The 21173-nt window shown below is 38.7% G+C and overlaps 1 protein-coding gene across 1 annotated transcript; it reads right to left on the bottom strand.

Annotated features, from left to right (window-relative positions):
* Positions 1-785: 785 nt before the first annotated feature.
* On the bottom strand, positions 786-20848 carry LOC127661485 (malonyl-CoA decarboxylase, mitochondrial-like). Its single transcript, XM_052152221.1, has 6 exons — positions 20845-20848; positions 18941-19608; positions 8817-8929; positions 8587-8743; positions 7742-7894; positions 786-2149 (listed from the first exon to the last, which is right to left on the bottom strand). The coding sequence occupies exons 1-6, from the start codon at positions 20846-20848 to the stop codon at positions 1604-1606; spliced, it is 1641 nt and encodes a 546-aa protein (XP_052008181.1). The 3' UTR covers positions 786-1603.
* Positions 20849-21173: the final 325 nt, after the last annotated feature.

Below are 21173 nucleotides of genomic sequence, written 5' to 3'. Positions count from 1 at the left end.
AACTCACCATGCGCCCCACACAGAACAAACCACATTATAGCTATCACGAGGTGGTTACCCCATGTGACTCTACCCTCCCTAGCAACTGGGCCAATTTGGTTGCTTAAGAGACCTGGCTGGAGTCACTCAGCATGCCCTGGGATTCAAACTAGCGAACTCTAGGGGTGGTAGCCAGAGTCTTTACCACTGAGCTACCCAGGCCTCTCAAAATTTGAATTTTCAGCACATGCACACACACCTGTACACAATAATGCTATCGTTTATGTAATTAATTGCGCTGCATTTCTGGATGTCTATTGTAGCCGGACCGTAAAGGTGGATAATACAAGTAATACCTGTAGTTGACTTTTTGCCAATAAAGGTAAAGTAAAAAAGTAACATTACAGATTACAGTAGCTAATTACTTTGTAATCAGATACTCCCAACACTGGGTATAATAAACCAAGTTATATTAATTGCAAAAATGTCACCACAGTCATGTAATTTTCATGAAATCAGGCTGAAACCATTGCAAAAATAATATAATATGATGTAATATATCTAATATCTAATTTAAAAATAATTACATTTTAGACCAATTTGCTAATCATTCAGACACATTTGTAAACCAGTTCTGATAAGAACCGACTCAATTTGCTCACAAATTAGACTTCATTTTGGCAAGTTATACTCGCACAAGCAATATTTAACAAATAAAATATTTTACAGCAGAGCATATCTAGTCTAGAACTAATTACAGTGACTAAAGAAATGTAGAGTGACTTTTGAGATTTTACTAATTTCCATGAGTTTTCCAGGCCTGGCAGACAAACATTTTTTAATTACCTAAAATTTCTAGGTTTTCTGTGACTAGGGACCCTGGAGATGTTAAAATAGAAACAAAAAGATGGAATCCATTTTGGAAGTTAATTCAAATTTTAATTCAAAAAGTCACCCCAATAAATATAAAATAAAATTATCTTTGGCTGGCACATTCTAAAAATGTATGCACACAGACATATTTTCTCAGACATGTGTGAACTGACAGATAACTGTTTTACAGCGAATCAGATCACACTAATGAAGGAATCAAAACATTTATTACAGCAGTTTCCACTCACTCACTCACTCTCAGACATGCACTCTTATATACACACGCTGAGAAGGCAAAGACATGACAGGGTCTGATAGATTCTCCTCGCTTCATTACCTCCAGTCTTTCAAAGTGTGATTCAAGTCCACATCAAAACCAGCTAATCAAACTGAGGCATGCTGAAGTGCTGCTGCTACTCTATGGGGGTGAATATCACCAAAAATAAGTCCAGGTTACATTTTACCACAAAATCTCTGTATGAAATTCCCAAAGTGGCAAGCTGAATAATGAAAATAAATCAGATCAACATTGAACTTTGCAAGTACTATTTTTTAGAAAGGCAGAATAGAACTGTTCATTTGTGTATAACAGTGTATTGATATACTGGTCTCAGTCGTAGAGCCCAAGGCATTTGTATAAGGCTGATTCTGTGCTCCTGCATTAGCCCACTTTAACCTGGATTCACTTTGTCGTCTCCGTTCACTTCAGAGCTGTCAAAAATGATAGCAGTGGATTTCAAGTCTAAAGTTCTCAGAGTTTGCTGTTCTTTTGAAATTGCGACACCAGGCCTATCACCTGCTCCGAAGCTTTGACAACTTTGTTCTGCAGGTAGGCAGCACTGTTAGCACTTGTCTCTTGCAGGAAGTACCTGTAATTAACCATAATGCCACAGGAGTTGGCAATACCTCTTGGGCTGGTGTCCGCTTGCCAGTTAAGTCTCCACATGGTGGCGCCATTCTGAAGGTGGAAGTTGGCTACAGGGTTTAGTGCATAGCCCCGTCGCTTCTCTCCGTACAGGTACCAGGCACAGAATCGCATGAGGATGGGCTCAAGAGTGCAGACCAGACGACTGGATCGAATCCACTCACTGGTGCTGATGAGCCTTCGGAGTGCGTCCAGAGCTGGGGTCCCGGGGGTGGCTCCTGTCACTTCCTCCACATCCCTCCACTCCTCCTCAGAGAGGAGCTCTATGGCACAGCCCTCCTTCTTGTACAGGGCCAGAGCTCCCTGAAGCCATACGGAGAAGCCGGGGATAGGAGACAGGCTGGAGAACTGGGCCATATGGGGAAACTCACTCTGCACAGAAAGGTAAACATAGACAGTTAACCCTATATATATATATATATATATATATATATATATATATATATTTTAAGGGATTATCCGATAGGTTGGCAACGGATCGGTATCGGCCAAAATTCACTTCCTATAAACAATCGGTGATCAATGGCCAATCACATAAAACACAAAAGACACAAAGCCTCTTCAAAGACTTTAGCATCACTATCATATCTTTACGGGTGTGAGAGGAACATTGACCGAATGTTGTGTGACAAAAAACATTAGCAGTTCAGGACGATTTAATGTGACAAATATGGGTGAATATGAAAAGCTTGAGTGAATGTGTTTCACACAGCAAAGGGAAAGTATGCGATAATTTCAACACTTGTAATGTCCTGTGAAATGGTTGTAGGATACCACAGCTTAAATACTGGACAACAGGGGTTTCATACAGGACATCTTAAAGGAATATTCTGGGTTCATTACAAGTTAAGCTCAATTGACAGCATTTGTGGCATAATGTTGATTACCACAAGAAATAATAAACAAAATAAACATGTTTCAATGGGCACTTGTACAAGGGGTTTAAGTTTATAATTTTTAAAAGCACAAATTAATTCTTTAGTTAAAACTCATGTGTTATTTGAGCTGTAAAGTTGTTTCAATCAACATTTATATAGTTATTTATGGGGTTGGCTGACAATACATCGTCATGTTAACAAAGTTGTGAAATTGGCCATCATTTTACACAGAAAAGGTTACTAAGTGATGCTATCACACTAAAAGCATGTTAACATATTATTTATGTCTTCTGGCTATAATTTTGAAATAGTGAGCATTTAAATGTTTACAAATTGGCCTCATTCACTTCCATTATAAGTGTCTCACTGTAACCCAGATGTGTGCAGCCTAGCGGGCTGTGCTCATGACATGTGGTGCTGATGCATCCCTCAACATAATGCCAGAAATGCTATCGATTCAGCTTAACTTGTATTGAACCCAGAACATTCCTTCAATTCCGGCCAAAATACAGTATGTCCTGGCTAATATGGAAAGTTGGCAATCCTACAGGGAACGTTATTATATAAAAAATAAAAAAATGAAACAAAATGGAATATACAAAATTTAGATAATATAATGCCTTGGTAAATAATATATAAATAATGAATACTAATAAATGAAATAGTGACAATGAATAAAAAAAGAAAACTGTCACATTAAGTATAATTACACCTATGGGTTATCAAGTTTGACACCAAGCCCCATTCCCTTTAGGCCTATATATCCTAATATAGATACTATTTTGTGTAAGCCTACTTGTTTTTAAGGACTATTAATTAAAAAAAAAAAGCTTTCATTTAAAAAAAATCTATATGTTTGTTTATTAGATTATTAATTGGTATCACTGTAAAAATCCTGATCAGAGCATCACTAACATATCACAACTTTAGAAATTCTTTAGAAAAAAATGTATATTTATTACAACAATTTCCATGACTTTGAAGATTGTGAAGAGTGTTCAAACGTCAAAACTCAAGTGAATTTAGTCACCTTTACTACAGACTATTTACCAGAGACAGGACACTTCTATTAAAAGGAATGGGAGAAATTTAAATGATCAATGGATGTAGAAAGAAAGTCCCGCCTTTAGATACAGACATCGCCTGACAATCAACTTGAGAACGAGCATGCGGAATAGCTATAAAAGCTGGGAAAATGTTTTTTTTTTAGCGATATCTGAGGTAAGGAAAAATAATGTATGAGTACAGTGTTGTCAGATTTTACTGATGATTTGAAATATATTCTTTGATCTTAATCTTAAGAAACCATTTATGAAATTACGGACTTTCCCCATTCTAGTAGATAGGAGCTCACTGTAATGACTGGAAATAGCCTCCCGAGAGCGTTCCAACGATCACCAACAACTTGGTAAAAGTTTTTGCCTTTACTCACATGTAACATAACTTATCCCCTCAATGGTATTTCATTTGTGTCCAATTCATCAGCGCTATAATTTAGTCATCAAAAATAGAATATTAGTCTAAAAATGTGAATATTTCTTGAAAGTAACAGGACATTAGAATGGCCCATTTAGGAAATGCTGCAGCTGAATTGGAAAGCCTGGGCTGTGGTTTTGTATGTAAATATCTTTATCATATGTGTGCGCACGCACGACACACATTGGTGCAGCTATCCTTATGAGGACTCTCCATAAACATAATGATACTGTACGAACTATAGATTCTGTCCACTAACTCTATCCCTAAACCTAACCCTCACAAAAAAACTTTAGTATTTTTAGTATGTTTTTTTAAGCAATTTCAATAATGGGGACACAACAAATGTCCACATAAACCACATTTATATAAAATAACCCTTAGAATTACACATACACACACTTTCTCTCTTTTCTCTCTTTATTCCATGTCCCACACACTACATTTGTACCAATTTAAAATCCATGTTCAACAACTCCAGTGTGCCTCTTTCTCTCCCCCAACAAAGACATGGACACGCTCATTTTCTCCCTCTTCTCTTCACATTCAACAAGGAGGAGGCACTGAACAAACCAAATGTGTCAGGCTGGCCTCAGTGGACAAGAGATTTCAAGTCTTCAACATTTAAAGTCCATCACACTTCCCTCTCTCTCTCATTCATTCTCTTTGCCATGCATTACTCTTTCAGACAGGCAGAAGTGAAGGAAGATAAGCATGTCCAAGGGTCACTTTTCATTCATCAAGTCAATTTACTGTAAAACATTGGTCAGCAGGTTTAAAGCTATGGAGAGCTTTAAATGAAAAGTAAAAATGAGAACAGAGTGAATGGAAGAAAGAAAGTGAGTGCAAAGGAGTCCCAAGAGAATTGTGCTGAAAGACAACCAAACCCCCCTCCTCTTCTTCTAAATCACAGAGTGACCTTTCTCCAACTCTCTCTTTCTCTCCTCTATATTCCATCCATCACACAGATTGTCCCCCGTGGCATTGCGAGTCACCTTCACTTTTCTGTCTGCACTAGGATGATCACCAGCTCTCACAGGTATTAAAGACTGCATAGACCAACTTTATTACTCAAACATATCCATGTTTTCGGTTTCTTTTCTATATGCAGGTCAAGATAGATCAATCACAGTAATTTATGAAGACTGGAGGATTTAAAAAAATATATTTATAATGACTGCAGTTGCAGATTTTGATTTGAATCTCAGATATGAATCGTTGGAATAAGTAGATTTCAACAAAAGTTTCTAGTGTAAATGTTTCTAGTGTAATGAATCAAGTGTACACATTTTGTACATTTTATACGGCCCACTGGAGGATTCGGCTTTCTGAGTCATTAGGAATTTCTTCAGATTTACTACAAGATGCTTCAAACTTTTCACCAAAATGTACTTTTGTAACCATAGTTACTACAGTTATTGTTATTTTTTATAGATGTTTAATAAAATAAGCATTACTATTAATTTAGTATCAACTTGCACAATTTGCATGAATAAAATCCATCAGCTATCCATTCCCACCTCATACCCACTTCCACTCAATGAAGCCTTAAATCTCTCATCTGGGTAAATCAGCATTTGGAGAGCCCTCAACTGAGAGCTCTTTACCAGGGTTAACCTCCATTATACAAACAGCTAGCCAGCACTTTGTTTCACCAACATTCTAGCAGAAGTAAAACTTATCTAAATCTATAAACCTGAGAGCCTCTTGTCCCCTACCACCCCCCAATTCAGTTCTGCCTTCATCTAGTGAAGAGGTGAGAGCTCTGTGACATGCTATATGTCACTACCTCTCTATGTTATTGTGGATGACAGCAGAAATGTTATTAGTTTTCCCACTTTTTTTCCCTTCTTTTCTCCTTTCGAGACAGAAATATGTTCTGATGTACATTGCAGATGTACATGAAGGCAGCAGGTCCTCCGACCCCTAGTGGACTGAATGGCTTCTCCCCTTCCTGGTGGATGGCAGTGGTTCCTCTGAATCCCGGCGGCCGGCAGTGACTCCTCTGTCCCCTGGCAGATGGCCACGGTGAGGACTACATAAAAGCGCATCCCTCCTCCTTCCCAGGTTTCGGCACCAATGTAACGGGTAAGGATGGGCAAGGAGGAGGCAGGAACCGGCTGATTAGTCAACTAAACTTTGAATGACATAAATCAACTTAAATCAATGTAAACACAGACACACACACAGTGGCCGTGTGTCTTTCCCTCTTTCACGAACTGGTGCCTCTGCCCTCGTCCTCATCACAGTGGCAAAGAGATTAAAGGCATTATTTTTTCTATTGTCTATAGAATGTAAACAAGGTACTTTGTAACTTTAAACTCAGTATGCCATTTCAATTTATATTTGGAGGGGCTCGCTGCCGACTGCCTGGAGCGGGAGACCCCTTCTGTTCCCCAAGAACGCAGCAGGTCATTCCAAGGTGCTTGAGGACTGCCTCCGATCTGCCCGGGGAGGCGCGAATGTAATCCATTTCATCTCTCTCTCCTCTCTCTGTCTCTCACTGCCACTCCATGTTGGCCTTTTCCCTCTCTTTTAAATTTGACAGTGTTTTTTTGGGGGGGTACTACACTGTTACAAGTAGTACCCCCCCCTAAATTTTTTAATCTGTTTCCCTCCCCTTGTCCCCTCCCTCATCCAGGAAGATGGGGGGTGACCTGCCAGCAGACGAAAGAGAGAAAGAGGGGGGGGGGTGTACGTCATGCCAGGGGCTCCCCAGCCTGAGAGAACGAGGGAAGAATGTGACAGGGTGGAGGGCGGGGCTGGGATGTGATTATACACACCCGGTCCCTTATCAGGCTAATAAAGCCTCCAAGAGGGATAAAGGCCGACTGTGGAAGGTGGTGCAACGAGAGAGAGATCATTTACAGTCAGCTGACCGTCATGTTTGTTTGTGTCTTTTGGTTTATTTCTTCATTAAACTATTATTTATATTGTCAAGCCAGTTCTCACCTCCTCCTTTCCATTGTTCTCTTTACAGGCTGAGAATTAATTAAACAAATGGCCTTTATGGTCTGCATGAGCTTTCAAAAGTATGTTAATATGAGAAGCCAAGCCACTGCATATACACCAACCGCATCATTAACATCATGTGCCCTGTGTGACATAAGGTTTTCTGCCAAAATGCCAAAATATAAGCTCCATTTAACTAGATGCATGAAATTGAAAAAATATATTACTTCTGTATAGTAACATTTTATATTCAATGTAGTAGTAGTAGTAGTAGTAGTAATAATATTAATGATAATAATAATATATCAATAATAACTACATTATATTTAATTATAACTTAAGCAAGACTTTCATCACTGCTTTCAATAATACTGTAATGCTCTGATGTGCAGGCACTGTATTTGACAAAAAAATTATAATAAATAATTATAATTATACAAAATACAAATAAAAACTCTCAAAAAGTTTTTGGGGTTTTGGATTGTGCCATGAGGATCAGTATAGACACTAGATTAAATCATTTGATTAGACAGTTTTTTTAATAAAATGCAATTAAACATTTAAAACCTGAAATTCAGAGAAAATAAAACAGAAAAAATAAATCATATTTCATAAAGACCTATAATTGTTACATTTTCATAATTTTGGGTGTGCCCACCTGCAGCTCACAGACGACCCTCTTTATGAGGTAATTGCCAAGATCCACCCCCTGTAGTCCAGACTGAGTGGACGATATGGAATAGAAGATGGCTGCATTGATCTTGTTCACATCTTCATTGGCATCCAAACTGGCAAACTCTCTCACAATGCTCTGAGAAAATAAGAGAATCACAGTAAATGAACAGATCCACCCTGTATTTACTAAAGGCAGTGGCGCAGTCGCTGAATATGACTCCTTAATGAACAATTCTTAACATTCTTGTTACAGTGTGCTGTTTTGTAGGATATTCCCAGTCTCACTTTACCATGGTGTTTTAAGGGCCTTTTGGGGATTCAACCTGCCTGCTATCATTAATACGGTCTCCTCCTCATGCGCATGCCTATTCTTTACTCCTAGCAACTGCTGTGACATTCCACAAGGACACTTTCTTCTATTCATGGACCCAATAATGCATACACTGTGTATGTAACACTACTGGACTCTTTGATCTGTCACACTCTCTCCTGATCTCATCTGATTGCACTAAGTGTGTGTATAGTGCTGTGTTTCTGTGCACTTTATGCATGATGTTGATGCTTTGTGCACCTGAATTTCACCTCAGGTATCAACAGTCTGTCCCATCTGTCCATCTGCCTAACATCTCCTTTTGTGTTCCACGGAAGATAGAAAGTCATTCAGATTCATTTTTGGGTGAACTATCCATTTAAGAAGGTTATCCACTAAAAATACCAATTTCTCATGCTAAAATCACTGTAACTGTAATTATTGCTTTAAACCCATCCTTTGTGGCTACTATCTTTCCTTTAAAGAATAATACAAATTTAGCTTAAATCAGCATTTACGTGGATATTGTTTGCTATGTCCTCAATGAGTGCAACATGCAGCACCACCAGTGGTTCTCCAGGCATGGAGGCGTGGATGAAAGTGTAGCATCTCCTGTAAGGCCCGACTCTGCGTTTGATGTCCGTCCAGTTCCGAACAGGGTGCACTGCCTCATACCTGAGGGGATCAGACAGTGAAAAACTGCTCTACTGGGATGATGAATTATGTATTCGTGTGAGAGAGCTCTTACTGGCTGATCTTCTGAAGGACCTCGCATGGTGACTGCCACGTGATCCTCTCCAGCCGGAGCAATCCAACTGAGAACCATTCTGATAGAAGACTCTTCAAAGTGCTGTTCAGATCCTGACACGTATACACCAACAAACAAAGAAGCATGGGATAATGAAATATGAATATGAATGTGCTAAAAATAAATATTTAATGTTTTAATTTTAATGGAATATGTCATTTTCTCATCACAAACCCGAACCTGACACAAACAAAGTTATACATGAAAAACTGACCAAAACCAGCCCATCAGTTTGTAGCAGACTTCTGTATACTATGTACTTCATTGTACTCAGGTGCACACTTACATTTACAATGCAAATCTCCCTCCCTAGCCAACAACACCATTTATGGACACTTAGCAGCAAAAGTGGGTAATAGCCACAGTATTGAGAGCATTCAAATAGGTTAGCCAATAATAAAAATGTAATTTACAAAAAAACTGTTTAATGCTAATTGTCAGACTGAGGCTGGAAAATGACTGTTTTTGATGTAAGAAACTTCAGGGTAAAAAATAAAATGCTATAAAAGTGCACAACATGGCATATTTATTATAATTTATGTGCAATACACAACAATTTCGAGAAACATTCTCAGTACAGCTGTGCTCGTAATGGTGCCCAATTACAAAGTGTGTAACTTCCATCGAGAGAATTAATACAGGCACTTTCACAAACCCTGTGAACCAAATTTACCAACTCGCAGCTTCTGCCATTTCTTCTATAGAGCACACAACACATTTAGAGAAGTCTTGCATCCCTCTGTAGATCATAGCATCTGTTTATTTGCACTGGTGGTGCTCTGATTAGAGCGACAGGATCAGTGTTAGCATACATACGAGGATGGTGAAAGATTTATGTGGTAAACATAGTTCCATTTCATCAAAGCGCTGTTTCTCTCCATATGAGATATGGTACTGAAACCTCCCTGGAGGGTCAGATTTATTTCATAATGGTGATGAGCAATACAACGTGCATACAAATAGGGGTATATAGTTGCTGGCGTACTCACACAAAGCTGCTTTATAAAAATTCTACCTGTGCCCATGCTAGCCTGTCCTAGAGATGCACGTGCTTAAAATAATTGTTTGCCTGTCAATCAAACCGCCACAACAGCCATCTGTGCATGCTTTTCATCTATTGGTGATGCATTAAAACCTTATTGTATTGCATCAGCACATACTGCAATACATGCATATATATCGCATATATGCACTCAGATGGCATATTGGGTGCCTCAGAATGTATACTAAACACAAAACTGGAAAGTATTTTCTCGATCTGGCAAGCTCTGATCCCAGGTAGCACACGTACATCTCCGATATGTCTGTTTTAGAACTTTTCATCTAGAAAGCTTCAAAATCAAATGAACATCTGCTAAATGTCTTAAAATTATTAGATTTGCAAACATTCTAAACCATAAATGTCCCAAGGACATTTGATTAATGTCTCATTGACATCTGAGACATGCCTATTGACATATTGCAGATGAGTAAACAATGTAACAAATATATCTTCCAGTTGTAAACACACACATCTAATAGATGCCAGGGTGATGTACGTGTGCTATCAGGGATCTGATTGACTGACTTTACTTCTGGTTGTAAGGGCAGACAGGGTTTTTTGATGAATTCGGCAATCCGCCTGGAAAAAATTGTTGGCAAACAAAGATATTTGGTGGAAACAATGACCACATTTGAGGATGAAATAATCTCTGGATTAGCCATTGGCCAAATTTTCAAGATTATAAAATAAAATTGGTCAAGGATATTCAGGGTTTTGTTCGAGGCACATAGTAGCAAGTAAACTAGATATCCAGGACTAGTCCAGACCAGAATTGTGTATTCTCTAATGTATTCCAAGTTATGTCAGTAAAATAGCCTGTACTACTTACATTTGGATTAAGGATGTGCACGAGTAATAGAGTACTCATTCTGCATCAGTGTAGTGTTATACATGCAGAAGAATTGAAACAATATGACTTGAATCCAGGATTTTCAACCTTTGAAATCTTTTAATTCTTCACAGTCATAAATCAAATGGCACAGGCATCCTCATTAGTCAGAAAGGCCCCTCCGCAGCCTGACCTCCTGATCTTTCACACAGAGTAAAAGCAGACTTCTCTTTGAAAAGCTTCCAAAAGACCATCAGATTTGCACGACTCAAATACCAAGGCATTTCATCTTAATCCAAGAACATTTTACACAGTCACAATACTTTACAGATATAGCCCTCTATAATGTACAAAATGCATTTAAATCCACGATTTATACAAGACCTAGTCTTGCTAGGTAATTCTGAAATCGCTTGGAACTCTGGTAACTTGTATAACTGACAAACTAATGAGTATAGCCTGATATACCGCTTTAAAAATGTGTGTAATGTTTCGTCCATGTTGTATAACCAACTAATTAAACAGTATTATTTTGTAACCAGGGATTTTCATGTTTTGTTACATACATGTATAACATCCATGAAAAAAATGTCATGTTTAGTATGTAAGCGTTCGCTGGCATATGCAGAGAAAGCTGATGACAATGAATATGCACTGGTTTTGAGCGGGAGGTTTATTAAGATTCTGAAACAAAGGACCATAACTCAACTGTCGGAAAAGACAGCCCAGTTGACCATGTGACTCTGAAAAGTCACTTCTGATTGGCGCAGGACACCTTTGGGGATGCGGACAATTTCAGTTCAATTATTTCCAAACAGGAAGAACACGCTCTCTTCCTTCTCTGCTCTTCTGTCTTCGTCTCTCGTCCGGGCTCTCCTGACTGCTCAGACTTCACTCTGACTCCTCCGGATCTCGTCGGAACCAGGTCCATGCCATGTGATGTCCAAGGGAGCTCGTGACTCAAAGTCCCGAGAAAGCTCATCACTCTCTACGGTTCACAAACCCATGAGAAGGCCTCACTTCACAGCTAAAATCCTCATTCATACAGACAATAAATTCGATCATACAGAAGATCAAAACATCGATGGAACGAGCTTTTGGCCAAGAACCAAGCAACACAAAGAATGCAAGGAAACACCATAAAGACACGCAAGTACATCTCCAATATTGTGCTCAAAGTGCTGGTGTATTAATTAAATAATTTGGGTAATTTGATAGACTCAAAGAAGGATAAACGGTTCTTAAGGTTTCGTCAACAGACTCCATAAAGTTCATTTTCACTGTACTGGTCATTTTATTTCACATTCTCCACCAATTCACTTTTCACCAACCTGTCTTATGTATATATGTGTTAGATTAAATTTATGTTTAGAATAGTAATAAAGTTGTTCTGTGTTCAAAGACGACGTGACTGTGGTATATTTTGATAAATAATCTCATCCCTATTTCTGATTTCACTTCAAAGCTGTACCTAAATACATGTGATATTATTTTCATTAAGCCATGAGAATAATATCACTCAAATAAGTGAATTAATCGTAATTCACTTATTAAAGCTAATTACTTACAGTAGAAATTGTGAGCTGATACAACTAGACGTCGCATTACAATTTTCAATGGTGGAGAATCTATTAAGACAAATAATCTAGTTATTTGTCATTTATCTAATTTATAATGGTTGTCGAACGCGACTAATTCTGTCATACATTTCATTACCTAATAAGGTACAATAAGGACAGTTTAATTTAGTTCATAGCTCAAATATTTCAACACCCTAAATTCCCTTCTAAAGTTAGCATACCAAATATCCTTACATATAATGGTGGTAGAATGCGTGCAAAATACCCTACATAACTGATCCCATTCACATCTCTAAATTATATATGTAATACCCTACATAATATGTTGTGAGAATGTGGGCATTTTAACTGATCCCGTCCACATCTCTAAATTATATATATAATACACTACACCAGCTACTCGAGTATTAAAAACACTACTCGAACAGCGCAAATAGCAGTGTACTTTCCCTCTGGATCTCTCACCAGATCTCGCAGTTACAATTGAGTCCAGCTGTGGATGTGTGTTGTCGAGGTGTTCGACGAGAGAAGAGCACACAATGTGGTGATTTTGTGCCAATGTGTGAATAATAAATGCATAAAAATCACATGAGTGTCATATTTGAATTTTTTTACTGACATTTTTATTTACGAGTAATCAATACCACATTTTTTGTGGGTTAAGATTGCCCAACTACAAAATGCCTAACCCTGATTTGGATGAGCATAAAATCATACTCCATCATTTCCCACTTTTTTCAGTATTTTTGTTCAATTGTTTGTGGAGACTGCTGCACCATTATTAAAACAAAATACAAAATAATCCACACCCGTCTATTATTGTTGTATAATTTGTCAGATAACCCATCCCTTAATGGCGTGTAAAAACAAACAAGAGCAGTTGGTTACTTTATATACCAGTCATACTGTCTCTCCCAGTCTAAGTTGGCAGTTCTTGGCAAGAAAAAGCTGCAATACGGACATGCCATTTATTTAAGGGTCTGGCTATAAAAGACTAAAGTTTCCACAGCTCAATTGCGGCAACATCAACTAAACAAAGTTGGAATTGTAGTGTAACCTGTGAACAGGATTGTTGTTCAAGAAAAGCATGCCATCAGGGACTGAGGTGGAGATGTAGTCTACAGCATTTTGCCTTTCTGTCAATCTCAGCTTTACCCAGAGTGCAATCCACAGCCCGTGGCCACCTCAGCAGTCACAGTTCCACTTAAATTTAAACTCATCAAGTCCTCTCTGGACTGGGAAATTATTTCTAAGCATTTGTTAAATGTTTTATCTTAACATTCCGGGCAGCCGAAAGCATTTATAATTCTTTGCTGAACATAGTTTTAAATTCGCTTACACGGTTGAATTTACTCAGAGGCCAAACACACGTACGTGGAAACCAACTTTGATATGTGGCACTGCACCCCAGGCCATAACTTTCAAAAGCGCCGCACTGTGAGGAGAATATATCTAACTCACAACGAGTATCAAGGAAAATACAGAGATCACAAATGATTAATCCTACATGAAATGTCCAGAAAAAACTTTGCCATGCTGAAACTTAAATGGGCAGAAAATTTGCTCTGCGGTAAGAAAGTGCAAAACTTAATTGCACAAAAGCAGCAAAAATGTCAAGGATGTGTCATTGACTTTGCTTCAATGGAACCTGAAATTGGACTTTTGGCATTCTAAGATTCTGTGTTCTGTCACAGTTAGTCACCTTTCTGTTTATAAAGACTCTTATTTTGATATGGTTATTGTCTTCTGTTATTAGTTTGCCCCATACTACATTTCCCATGTTGCACTGCCCTCATCACAGCCATCTGTTCCCTGTCCCCTCATCAATTATCAGTTTGTATATACCCTCTAGTTTCTCTCACTCATGGTCAGTTCTTATGTTGCCTAGTATATTCCTGTGATTGTGGTTGATATGTTTTTTGGTTCTTTGCATTACTCCACATTGTTTCGCATAACCTTCATCGTCTTCATTAAAAAGCCTGCGTGTAGATCCATCATCTCTAATCTCATCTCTACAAGATCATTACATGCACGCATTGCACTAACCGGAGCTTATTTTCTCGGTGTATGATATGACGTGACACGCACGGGTGAAAGATGAATGTTCCTGTGAATTCTGTCCTGACAGCTGTGTATAGGTTTTTTAGTAGTGTATTTGGACATGGTTTGGATAGTTTTGAATAATAACAAAGCTCCATAGTGTAGCTTTAACTTGTTTTGAACCTGACATTTTTTTCAGTATAAAGCTCTTATGTAAATATCACAACTAATGGACTGAGGAAATGTAATTTTGACCTACCGACAAGGCACCTAACTTTTAATCACTTTAATATTGCAGGGGTTGGCCAGTGCATTCATCCTAAATTGCTCTGTGGAAACCATTGCAAGGAGTTGGCTTACTGTCCAATACAATGCGGACTTTGCCCTCTGTTTTTGTATGCTTATCTATTATATATCTAGAGATATCCCTTGCCAGAGAATTGAACTGACGTTTCTTTAGGATCCTGATAATTGTATTGTCGGGATCCTATTAGTTCGTTCTTTCAGTAGTAATTGTAATTTAAATTATATACTGTATTAGATTAATTGTGCAGCTCTAATATTGTCTGGCCAAATCCAGAATTGGGAAACAAATCCAAATTACATTTTCTTATGAAAAGACTTTCATATTTATTTTGTATTTTCTTTAAAATTAATAATTAAAATTATAATATAATTGACCACAATCTGAACATTTTAACTACTACACAGGTGGCTTCTAGGGGAACTATGATAAAACCTTAAAAAGAGTCTGCTGCTATTTCAACCACTGTCACAAACTCAATGATATAGAGGACACCTAACCTTAACTGATGGGGCAGAGTGGACTGGAGGTGTGCCAAGCGATCTTTCTGAAGCATTCCTTTTGGATGTGCTATAATACCATACGATCATGGAGGAAGCAAATAATAAAAAGCCACCCCAGGGATCTGTGCCAATGTGAAATACACATTGATCACATGACCAATTAATTGCTTAATGCCATATCAGCTTGACATCTATGCTACTTTTGCGAAACTATTCAGGATTCATGGATTATTTTCTCACTCTGCTGTCCAACCAAGTCAAATGAAAGCATATTTAAATAGGATTTTATGTTCAAAACAGCATAATACCATGCTACACTTATTACTCCAGCAGTAATTTATGCACCTTTTTTTAAGCATGGAATATCCATACCACCATCTCTTTACTGAATCATTATTGGATTATTTAGAGCTAGACATTTCAAACATTCTGTTCCACATACATACTATTTTTAAAGGAGAGTATAGGCAGTATGCGCAGTAAGCATTATGTAAGACACTAGTACTTTATTCAAGACAGACCTTCATTCCAGTGTCTTCATGTGTTTAGAGATAAAATTTTAAAATTACCTAATAGATATGTATTAACTTCATGTATTTTATAATCATGTTACACTGGTGTTTATTTTTAATCCATCCAACTGATAATTGATAGATGGCACAAAAATGTCTCTTTGTGAGTTCTCATATCAAAAACAGCAAATTAGTCCTGCTGTTATGAAGACCAAACTGCTGCCTGTGGAACCTTACTATATACACTGTTAAAAAAAAACCTGGAGAAGGCTATGAAAAGATCAGCAGGGCTTCAAAATTCCTTAGGAGTATTTGTTACAAAATGGAAAAAAACATGGCACAACCCAGGTACTAAGATTGGACTGTCATGCCAAAATTAGCATACAAAAAGTGCTGTAGCTACAGAACTTGCAGAACTACACAGCTATATGGCTAAAAAGGCAGAAACTGCCCTGAATCTCTTCAGCACTTCACAGATTTAGCCTCTCTGAAAGAGTTAGAGGCACAAATGAAGCACAGTTTGGAGAAAAGCCAACAGTGTCAAATAAATGACAACATGCAGAAATCCCTCCTGTATAGTGCACAAGCTTCATGTTCCGGGCATGATTTTCAGCAAGAGAAAGTGAAAAGGTTGTTGCCATCATGGGATAAATAGATATACAGGCAAAACTTCAAGGAGAAATTGTGTCAGCCTGACCAAGATTTGTTCTTGGGATGGAAAATTGTTGACCCAAAAACAATGCCCCAAAGTGGGCATTAAAAAGTATGAATGGCTTGAAAACAAAAAACAATGTTTGAATTCTGAAATGGCCAGGGCTCAATGCTAAAGAGTTTAGCTGTTTTTACATCATGGCTTTAAAAAAATATGTCTGAAGATAAATATTTATTACATATCTTGTGTTTTTAATACGATGTCCCTCAGGTGCCTGGGTAGCTCAGTGAGTAAAGATGCCGACTACCACCACTGGAGTCGCAAGTTCGAATCCAGGGCGTGCTGAGTGACTCCAGCCAGGTCTCCTAAGCAACCAAATTGGCCCGGTTAATAGGGAGGGTAGAGTCACGTTGGGTTAACCTCCTCGTGATCGCTATAATGTGGTTCGCTCTTGGTGGAGCATGTGGCGAGTTGTGCTTGGATGCCGCAGAGAATAGTGCGAAGCCTCCACATGCGCTATGTATCTGCGGTAACGCACTAAACAAGCCATGTGATAAGATGCGCAGATTGATGGTCTCAGACTTGGAGGCAACTGAGAATTGTCCTCTGCCACCCAGATTGAGGCGAGTCACCATGCCACCACAAGGACTTATGACACTTTTCCACTGCACGTTACGGTTCGACTCGACTCTACTCACTTTACTTTTCTGAGCTTTCTTTTCCACTGCGGTTTAGTGCCGCCTCAACGTGGGTGGAATTATAGGCTGATCAACATAGTTGCGCCGTCTCTACTGCCGTGACATCATCTTAAACAAAAAAAACAATAAACAATAACATGACCGCTAGCTGATAGCTACTAGCTAATTGTGCTGCATAAAGCAGTTGTTGCATGGTGATTTTACACAAGTGTTTTAGAAGCAAGCTTTTCAGTAGCTGGTCAACAAAAAGTTTTCAAGCAGAGTATAGAGTTAACGTACCATCCTCCATCATGGACTCCAGCTGTTGCGGAGTCCAGGGCACTCTCCCTCCCATTGCTCGCCGGTCTAGATAGCATCCATTTGGTCAGACCACTTCCACTTTTCTTTAATGGTTCTGTAGTCACCTTTACGTTTTTTTTTTTACTTTTCCCTACATTGTTGATAGGTCCGGTGGTAGCCGTGTGCAGCCAATAGTGAGACACTTCCTGAAAGACGTTTTGTTTCGCTCGTCACTAACGAGAGGATGGCTGCACCTCGTTTATTGACCACAGCGTGGTTTTGTACACAGCCATTTCTTTTTACAATTCGAAAGTTGCGTGAACAAATGATACTGCTATCGCTAACTTTAAAACCAGTGGGTTGTCCCGTGTCGCAAATCCAGTGACGCTGGTAGTCTTATCATTTCAAAATAAGACTCCTTTGTGTGTTCTGAGCTTGTTTACAGTTAAAAGTCCAAATTAAGCAACATTTTTTCATTTTATTTATTTATTTATTTTTTGGTCATTATTGGGATTTTGGTTTAACAATAACCTGTTTCTGGGATTTCATTCATTTTGGACACTTAACTGCCTTTTCCACCACCTTAGTTATTGTTAGAGGCTAATTACAGTCAGTCAACCTCTAGTTCAGGCTTTGTATGACCTGAAAATTGTTATACACTGATGCTCTCCATTTAATGTTGCAGAGCTGCATTTTAATGAATGGTCATACATTTTCTTAATGTGCAAATCTCAAAACAAACAAAAAAAAAACAGGTATGATACAAATCTAATAATATAAATTTAAATTTAATTCGACATCTTGATTACTAAATATATACGATCAGCCACAACATATTGTGTAGGTCCCACTCGTGCCACCAAAACAGCATCAACCCGCATCTCAGAATAACATTCTGAGCTGATATTCTTCTCACCACAGTTGTACAGAGCAGTTATCTGAGTTATTGTAGACTTTGTCAGTTCAGACCAGTCTGGCCATTCTCTGTTGACCTCTCTCTCATCAACAAGGCATTTCCGTCCACAGAACTGCCTCTCACTGGATGTTTTTGTTTTTGGTACCATTCTGAGTAAATTCTAGAGACTGTTGTGCGTGAAAATCCCAGGAGATCAGCAGTTACAGAAATACTAAAGCAGCCCGTCTGGACCTACACAATATTAGGTAGGTGTTTATGTTGTGGCTGATATGTTGTATATCATTTGTTAGATTGAAGGGTTACTTATTTAAATCTAGTAAAACCTGGAGGTGTTAAAGAAACTAAATGTTAGGCACTGCAGGCTTTATCACCTGTGCATATTAAACATGTTTCCATGATGCCATGACTTAAATACAAATGACATGACAGCTCAAATTTATTTAAAGAATGTCTGACACCAAAGCATAACAAACTGTGTTACAAATGGAACCTGTGATGTTTACCAATGTGGGACAAAGTTCATCTGGCCCCAAACACTACCAGCGCTGTGAAACCAGAGACCAGAATATAAAGTAGGGGAAAGGGCACTGGACACGTCACAAGATCTTATCACACAGTCAAAGCCAAAGTGACAGACAGTCTTAGAAAAGCCACAACCATTACACTTGACACCACCAGACCATCGAACAATTAAATTATCCATATTTACCCTCATGTGTGGGCTGTCACAAATTTTGGAGGACGCAAAGTCAATAAGATTTGCCCGAAGGTCCACCAGAAACTTCACCCCGCCATGAACCTTGCTGATGTGCGTCAGCAGCTGTCTGTACCGGGGTGCCAAACTGTACCGTAACCTGTCCTCCACCTGCAGGATGGTGGCCACATCTCGCACCTGAGTGTGCAGAAGTTTCCCAGCCAGATCTGTAACCCCTCTGTGATCCACCCCGAAATCGTGCGCCAGCTTTTCCAAAAACTTTAGCCTCTGCTCTTTTTCGAGACTCTTGTAAAAGTGTATAAACTCCATACTGTTAGATTCAGGTGGTGGTGGAGATTTGTCTCTCATCTCATAGGTGGGCAATGGGACCACTGTCTTTTTGAGGATCTCTTCCATGCTACTGTAACCTGCGATAGAGTTGCATGGAGAAATGTTTCTAAATTCACATACCCTGAGCCCCTGAAGCGTTTTGCAGACAGCCCGGAGTTGATAAGACTTTAGTAAAGCTCGCAGGGGTGTAGATAAGTGGAATGGTGTCACTACGCACGGGACAAACGCGCACCAAAATAACCCTTGTATACAATATTGCAATTTACATCCACTTCCGGGGTCTCTTAAAGTAACAGCGCACCGGTTATTTTTCCTTCTGTTTAGGTTCCCGCCTTCAAAGTTTTATTTGTCAAATGCACAACACAGGATACAGTAGTGCTTGATGATAAGGAAAATTTTGATTTTGGAAGCTCATAAATGTCAATTAGGTTAAAAAGAATTTATATAAAATAAATAAAATAGTAGGCCTACAAAGTTGACTAATAACCTGGAAATCAAGATTTTAGGTAAAATTTATATGAGTGCTCTGACTAGTCACCATTTCTCAAATATTTCATAATTTGTTATGAGCTTTTTACAATTCATTTAATTAGTCCTGCAGTGTGGCAACTTTTTTCTCTCTTTTTAAGTTTTATAAAGTATTAAATTATATAAATGTTCCATGAAGTCTCTACATGGATATGAGGTAATAAAAGCTGCATGTATAATAATTAAACAAACATTGCAGAATATTTTTAAAGAATTTTAGATGAAGTATTGTCACACTGTATGACACTGTAGTAAATGTATAGTTATCAGCGTTGAGCTCTTGCACTGAATGGGTGCGGCCCGAATTTCCTAAAAGCCAAAGTATACTTTTGTTGTCCGTGCAAAAACCCCCCAAAATTATACTTTTATAAGAAAGAAAAAATGTATATACAATGTTTCTGCTTTCCTGATCAGACCTCGCCCGGTCGACCGCGTTGCCTTTCAAAGTATACTCTTTTGACCTTGTGCAAATACAAATGAATTTGACACATCATCACTACAGCTGTTTTGTGATACTTCTTTAGTACAGTCAACAGCAGGCACATGCGCAGATGATGCACTCATACAAGGACTGTCCGCATGTCAAGGAAATCTTGGCCACGTGCTGACTGTGCTGATGACGAAATTTGTGTCACGTATACTGTGTGCGGACCGATCAACAAGGCGGACAACTGAAGTATACTCAAGGCCCATGTAATGGGAGCCAGATAATAGATAGCTATGCAATATGTATAAACCTCACTCTCCTGACTTCAAGAGGTGCACTAGCAACTGACGCTAGAGGCTGTAGCCTTTAGCCTCCTCGTTAGCACACAAGCCTCCCATGTCAGCTGATTCCGGTTCGAATCCTGCTCGGAGCGTGTCGAGCAGACAGTGGTGCTGGGACCCGGATGGGAGTGAGATTTAGGAGTGAGTGTAATGGGAGGCAGCTGGTATGTGATAGCTGTGCCGTAAAAAAAAAAAAAAAATAGCTGTGCGGTATGTGTAAACCTCACTCCCCTGGCACTCCACTGGTCTCAAGAGGCGCACAAGTGACTGACCCATGCTGGCTGGTACCGGTTCAAATCTCGCTCTGAGCGTGTTGAGCAGGGCCGTTTTTGCCTTGACATGCTGAGTGTTCGAATGTACACAGACACTAAGCATTCACATAAAATGTATACGTTAAGCTTAATATAGCAAGGTAAATTATAGTACTAAACCCAAGCAAATGTTTAAAAACTTTTATAATAAGCATACATATCTGTGTACCTCAAGGTTAATTAAATAAAGGCACAGCTTAGTGTTTATAATTGTTTATTATTGAAACAAGATTTATGTGCAATAGATATGGCCATACAGAAACATTCAGTGAAGATTTCCAAGGAAATAA

Source organism: Xyrauchen texanus, chromosome 21 (assembly GCF_025860055.1).
Source record: "Xyrauchen texanus isolate HMW12.3.18 chromosome 21, RBS_HiC_50CHRs, whole genome shotgun sequence".
In the NCBI taxonomy this organism is placed as follows: domain Eukaryota; kingdom Metazoa; phylum Chordata; class Actinopteri; order Cypriniformes; family Catostomidae; genus Xyrauchen; species Xyrauchen texanus.
Note: the sequence above shows the minus strand (reverse complement) of the source record. Positions and strands in the feature narration are given on the sequence as shown.

What these genes read in the sequence shown, in the direction of transcription:
- LOC127661485 (XM_052152221.1), bottom strand. An exon ending in GTGACAGCCCACACATGAGG is followed by an intron (nt 8,930 to 18,940) that starts GTAAATATGGAT and finishes TATACGTGTCAG; the next exon opens with GATCTGAACAGCACTTTGAA. An exon ending in GTCCTTCAGAAGATCAGCCA is followed by an intron (nt 8,744 to 8,816) that starts GTAAGAGCTCTC and finishes TGATCCCCTCAG; the next exon opens with GTATGAGGCAGTGCACCCTG.